This window comes from Hibiscus syriacus, unplaced genomic scaffold (assembly GCF_006381635.1).
Source record: "Hibiscus syriacus cultivar Baekdansim isolate YM2019G1 unplaced genomic scaffold, ASM638163v2 tig00111095_pilon, whole genome shotgun sequence".
In the NCBI taxonomy this organism is placed as follows: domain Eukaryota; kingdom Viridiplantae; phylum Streptophyta; class Magnoliopsida; order Malvales; family Malvaceae; genus Hibiscus; species Hibiscus syriacus.
The window spans coordinates 5,036,951-5,043,589 of NW_024062980.1; the positions used below are offsets into that span (position 1 = coordinate 5,036,951).

Consider the following 6,639-nt stretch of genomic DNA (forward strand, 5'->3'; position numbering starts at 1 on the left):
CCACAACCCCTCCCAAGCCCTTAGTGGCTCCGTCCCTACAAATCACTAAGAGATATTGGAACTACCCACAAAAGTATCGATATTATATATGTCATTTTGGTATCGATACTAGAATCGAGTATCTATACCAATCAATTGAAATAGAGACACAATATACCAAATTGGTATTTGTCTAAGTATCAATATTTATCATTCAATATTGATGCTCATTTAATAAAAAATAATATTGATGCTCATAATCTAGTATCTACTTGATAAGTTATCCATTTCATCAAATAAAATTCTTGATATATATATTAAAGATAAAATCTAGTATATAGAAGTAGGGTTGATCCGCATGAACTTAGAAAATTTAGTAATATCGTTTCCTTGTTTAAATCTTTTGACTCAACTGCAAAAATAAATAAAGAGGTTTAGAGAAAACGAGAATAATAAAGTAATGATGAATAATAAAAAATGAATGATAGAATAAATAATGAAATTATTCAAATATGAATTTTCTTAGCCTTAAGCTTTGCTTAGCATCAATTTTGATCATTTATCAAAATAAATTTTCCCTTTTCGAAAGTACGTTGTTTACCGACTACAAGAACCAACCTGTATAGTTAAGTCTTCCTTTATTAATCGACTCTAAACCAACCCAGAAATTTAATTCTTTCCGAAAGATCTTAACCACAACAATTGTGATTCAAAACTACAAAAACCTTAAGTTCTCGAAAATCCTAAGTCGAGTTAACAATGTCCCGCCAACGATTATTTGCTCGAACCTGATCTTTATCCCTTTAGTGGATCACCTCCAAGTTTATTCACAATAAACTGAATTACAACCAACCGATCCAATTTTCAAACTACAAGTCAAAATATCTTCAAGTCAACGTCCACCTTTTAAGTTGAAGATGTCTTAACCTTTAAAAAGAATGGCCAATTACCACTTCTAGTTTCAGGAGAAACGAAGAGTACAATATCAAAAATATTTAGCACTAAAATCGATTCTCATTATCTACAATTGAGCCATTGCAAAGGTTAGGCTAATTATGAGTTTAACTAGGCATGGATTGGAATATGCCTAGTATTTTTGTATGATAAGAAATTAAAGAATTGGAATATGCTTAGTATTTTTGTATGATAAGAAATTAAAGAAGAAAGTAAAAGTAAAATAAGAGCATAAAACCCTAATGGTGAAAAAAGTCAACGTACGTGATAGAAATCTGTAAAACCCTAATGAGGATCCTTTGCACCTCGATGTCCCGCCAGCGGATCCCCTTGTTTGCCTCCGCAGGTTCCTCCCGACATTGTCCAAGACCCACCTAGGACTGACGGGATTAATCTGGAGAATCTAAATTCCCTGGAGAGACCCGGATCGCCTATCGATACTGCTCGTGCATTGAAGAAAGTCGGGAATGCTTGTGAGACGGCCTCTGAAGCATTTTCGATGGCTGTGGATACAATTACTGCGATGGATAATGAAGAACGGATTCCCTCCAGCGACAACGGTGCACTATCATGTATCAAATCGTATTCAGGAATAGTTTCAGGAGGAGTGCAGCACTAGATGATTCCTGCTCCGGTCCCTTGTCTTGATGATGTCTTCCTTGAGGAAGGGGATGCTATCGTTGATACAAGTGGACAGATTTTCTCAGTTGAATTTTATGAGAAAGTACATGAGCGTGTCGATCAGAGTATGAGGCGCTCGATAATAGTTTGTTTGTTTGGTCGTCGTATCGGGTATAAAACGCTACTTGATTTTATCAATTTGCTGTGGAAACCGAAAGGCAAATTCCAGGTGGTGGATTTAGATAGTGACTATTACATAGTTATATTCAAGAATGAGGAAGATTATGTTCATGTCCTCACAGATGGCCCGTGGACTGTTTATGGTAGCTACCTCACTGTTTAGCTATGGAGCAGGACCTTTTCTGCATCTGAAAAATTTTCTTCCCAGGTAATTGTTTGGGTTCGTATTCCTAAACTACCTTATCGATACTATTCAAAAGCTCTTTTCATATGCATTGCTAATGCCATTGGGAAGGTAATCAAGATAGACTATAAAACTTTGGCTAGGGACCGTGGTCATTTTACTCGACTAGCTATTGTGGTCAACATGAACAAACATCTTATCCCGACTATCCGTATTGATGGAGTGGTTCAGCAACTTGAGTACGAGGGTTTGCAGCAAAGTTTCTGTAAATGTGGGACATATGTGTCGTAACCAGTTTTCGTCCGGGCACGAAATATTTATTTGGCGGGAAAATTGATGTAAATAAATGGTTTTTGAAAATAATTTGGGAGTCGCCATCGGCCTTTTGGGTCAGGTAGGTCGAATACCTAAAAATTATTTTTTAAAAGAGTTTTAAGAAAACATCAAATAAAAAATGAACTGATCTGCGTTTATAACCAAAAATTCATTCTTTTTTTATAATAAAAAGGGATTCGTGGTCGGTTACGTTTAGGGAAGGATTAGCACCCCTACAACGCCCAAAATTGGTACTTTTTTTTTATTTATAAATTGTCTCTATTATTAAAATTTTAAAAATTCAAAATATATTTAATTTATAATCCTATTATTTTAAAATTATATAAAAAATATTTATTTATTTAAAAATATCGGAAAAGGACTTCTAGGTACCTTAAGACAGTTCTTTTCTTTGATATTAATAAATATTAATTTACATAAAATTAAATAATAATTTTTTATAATATTTAATTTTAAAATATTAGAATAGGACATCCAGTTGTATTAAGACTGCCCTTTTCTTCGATATTGAAAAATAAATATTAAAATAATTTATATAAATAAATAAATTATTATTTATTATATATTTATGACTACATAATAATAATAAAAATATTTAAATATATAAGTAAAATTAAAACAATAATAATACAATTAGAACGATATATTTAAAAGCAATAAATGAAAACATTTAAAATTAGTGACTAAATTATAGTAAAATTAAAAACCTAATTCATAATTAATCAAAATTATAGGGATTAAACATGCTATTTTCTTATTTTATTAATTTAGTGACTAAAATAAAACTTATCTAAAATTCGGATATCAGATTAAAATAAATTAAAATTATAAACTCGGGATTAAAATATTAATTATTAAAATTAAGGGATTAAATCCGTTATTTACCCTATATATATTATTTTAATATAAAGGACTAAAATAAATAAAACTAAAATTTAAAGATCAAATTAAAAGGATTATAAACTCGATTTAGTGACTAAAATGTAAAGTTTACAAATTAAAGGGATAGCGGACAGGATTTAACTATTAATAATTACACAAATAGCCCTCCCCAAAACGACGTCGTTTGGGAAGGGCTATTTAATGCCCAAAACGGACGGCCCTTCGGGCCATCTCTTTCATTTTCCAGTTTTCATTCTCTCTCTAACTGAGAGAGAATGAACAAAATCTCTCCCTTCTCTCTAGCTTCCCTCACCGGAGGTAAGCCGGTCACCGGACGGCAACCGTCTGCCGCCGTGACCCTCACCGCCGGCCACCGCATCCGGTGGCCGGAAAATTTTATTTTTACACCATTAGATAGATCGGACCGTCCTAAGGACGGTTCCGGTGCTCTTTTCTCCTAAATGGCTCCTAATCGGAGCGAATATAAAGAAGTACCTTCGGTTTCTGAAGGTTTTGGTGACGTTTGAAGGGGTCCGGTGGCTTCCTCGGTAAGTTCCTTTCTTTTCTTTTCCTTTTTGTTTTGGTTTTTTGCTGGTTGTGGGATGTTGCTCTCTGTTTTCTATCTCTCTCTGTCTCTGTTGTCGTCTTCTCCGTTCTTCCTCCTTTTCTCCTTTTCTCGCAGATGGGGTGATGGCTTTATAGCCATCACCGGCACTAGTCTGAGACCGGTCCGAAGAGCGGATTTCGGTGAGTCACCGAACTATGTGGTGACTCACCGCTAGAGTAGCAACGTGGGTGACCATCTGGGTCTTATGGAGCCTTCGACAAGGGGTGATGACGAGGCGCTTCTGGAGGCTTCGATGGGGTGGCATGGCAGCAGAGGCGGCTGGAAGCTGGACCGTTGGCTGAGGCGGCTGGAATTTTCAGAAAACCCTAAAAGGGTTATCAGTCGGATTAGGTTTGGGCTTCAGGATTTGTAAATGGGTTTCTATTTTGGGCTTGTAATATTAAATAATATATAATAATAATAATAATAATAATTATTATAATTATAATAATAATAATTATAATAATAATAATAACATTAAAATGAAAAAAATGAATATCTTCAGCTGCCCCTCTTTGCTTATTCTTAATAAGAATAGAGCAAAGACGAAAAGATAATAATTTTTTTTCATTTGACTTCACTTGATTAGTATAGAGATGTTGAATAAATTCTTCTCTTTCTTTCAGATGAGTTCTTCTCATTATGAACTTTCCGCTGGGGATAATGTTGACCTCTTTCTTTCTGTGATAGAGTCATTCAAAAGGTTGAATAAGCTCTTCTTATTATGAACTTTCTTTTCTTCAAATGAGTTATTCTCATTATGAACTCCTTCTTTCTTTTTCAGATGACGAGTTCTTCTGATTATGAACTTTATCTGGCAATGTTAATCCATCAATTGATGAATTTAAACAAAAGGTTGAACAAATTCTTCTCATTATGAACTTCTTCTTCCTTCTTCAGATGAGTTCTTCTCATTGTGAACTTTCTCTGGAAAAGCTGATCCATCAAGTTATGGATTTGAGCATAAGGTTGAACAAATTCTTCTCATTATGAATTTCTTCTTCCTTCTTCAGATGAGTTCTTCTCATTATGAACTCGAACTGGAAAAGTTGATCCATTGAATGATGGATTTAAATATAAGGTTGAACAAATTCTTCTCATTATGAATTTCTTATTCCTTCTTCAGATGAGTTCTTCTCATTATGAACTTTCTCTGGAAAAGCTGATCCATCAAGTGATGGATTTGAGCATAAGGTTTAACAAATTCTTCTCATTATGAATTTCTTCTTCTCCCTTCAGATGAGTTCTTCTCATTATTAACTCGAAATGGAAAAGTTGATCCATTGAATGATGGATTTAAATCTTTGCTAAAATCTTTGAAATTCCTGTTAAAAATTCAGCATGGATGAAAATGAATGAAAATGCACCTATTTTGCAAACACCTAAATATGATGCATGAATGTTAAGTTTATTTGATTTCAGATTGGTGAATTGAGTATTCCTTCAATTGTAAAACCCAATAGATCTTTCTTCTTCAAAACAGAGAAACTATCATCTTTGACAAATGTAGATGTAGATCTTGAAAATAAAACTCAATAGTATAGGCTCTTGAAAAGCTTGCCTTCATGCGACATGTTGATTCTGATAACAACTCATCTGATTATGAAATGACCTTTCAAGATGATTTCACAGATATCGATAGTTCTTTTAATACCGAGAAATCTTGAATTCTGATTCTGATGAGGAGAATAAACTGTTATACTTGACAAAAATGGGATTCTCAGAGGCTGAAGCTTCAATAGCCATGGAGAGATGTGGTCCAGATTCATCAATTGCAAAATTGACAAATTTTATATGTGCTGCTCAAATGGCTAAGGCTGCTGACACATTTCTTCCGGTAAAAAATGGGAAGCCATTATGCAATGATCCCAATTACAAGCAAAGGCGAAACTTGGGCTATGATTTGTGGAAAAGGAAGAAGCAGAGGAAGCTTGAAAAGAAGCTTCTTAATGAAGATGATCATGCAGTTCATCTTTCAATTCCAATGATCGGTTCTGGGGTTCCTACCGAATCAGATCAGATAACTCAAAGAACACTTTCAGAAGATGCTATTGGGTCTCCTTATTTCTACTATGAGCAAATTCATCTTTTAAATCTAATGATTGGTTTTGGGGTTCATACCAAACCAGATCAGATAACTCAAAGAACACTTCCAGAAGATGCTATGAGCACATTCATCTTTCAAATTCAATAACTGGTTTTACCAAACCAGATCAGATAACTCAAAGAACACTTTCAGAAGATGCTATGAGCACATCCATCTTTCAATTTCAATGATTGGTTCTGCCAAACCAGATCAGATAACTCAAAGAACACTTCCAGAAGATGCTAAATTCAATGATTGGTTTTACCAAACCAGATCAGATAACTCAAAGAACACTTCCAGAAGATGCTATGAGTACATTCATCTTTCAAATTCAATAACTGGTTTTACCAAACCAGATCAGATAACTCAAAGAACACTTCCATAAGATGCTATTAGCACATTCCTCTTCCAATTTCAATGAGTGGTTCTGCCAAACCTGATCAGATAACTCAAAGAACACTTCCAGAAGATGCTATGAGCATATTCATCTTCCAAATTCAATGATTGGTTTTACCAAACCAGATCAGATAACTCAAAGAACACTTCCAGAAGATGCTATGAGTACATTCATCTTTCAAATTCAATAACTGGTTTTACCAAACCAGATCAGATAACTCAAAGAACACTTCCATAAGATGCTATTAGCACATTCCTCTTCCAATTTCAATGATTGGTTCTGCCAAACCTGATCAGATAACTCAAAGAACACTTCCAGAAGATGCTATGAACATATTCATCTTCCAAATTCAATGATTGGTTTTATCAAACCAGATCAGATAACTCAAAGAACACTTCCAGAAGATGCTATGA

At 34.2% G+C, this 6,639-nt stretch overlaps 1 protein-coding gene across 1 annotated transcript; it reads left to right on the forward strand.

The window, feature by feature from the left end:
• Positions 1-1,552: 1,552 nt before the first annotated feature.
• On the forward strand, positions 1,553-2,209 carry LOC120152808. The gene is made up of 2 exons (XM_039164933.1): positions 1,553-1,891; positions 1,943-2,209. The coding sequence occupies exons 1-2, from the start codon at positions 1,553-1,555 to the stop codon at positions 2,207-2,209; spliced, it is 606 nt and encodes a 201-aa protein (XP_039020864.1).
• The last annotated feature ends 4,430 nt before the right edge of the window (positions 2,210-6,639 follow it).

What these genes read in the sequence shown, in the direction of transcription:
- LOC120152808 (XM_039164933.1), top strand. Translation starts at nt 1,553, where the DNA reads ATGATTCCTGCTCCGGTCCCTTGTCTTGATGATGTCTTCCTTGAGGAA. An exon ending in TTTATGGTAGCTACCTCACT is followed by an intron (nt 1,892 to 1,942) that starts GTTTAGCTATGG and finishes TTTTCTTCCCAG; the next exon opens with GTAATTGTTTGGGTTCGTAT.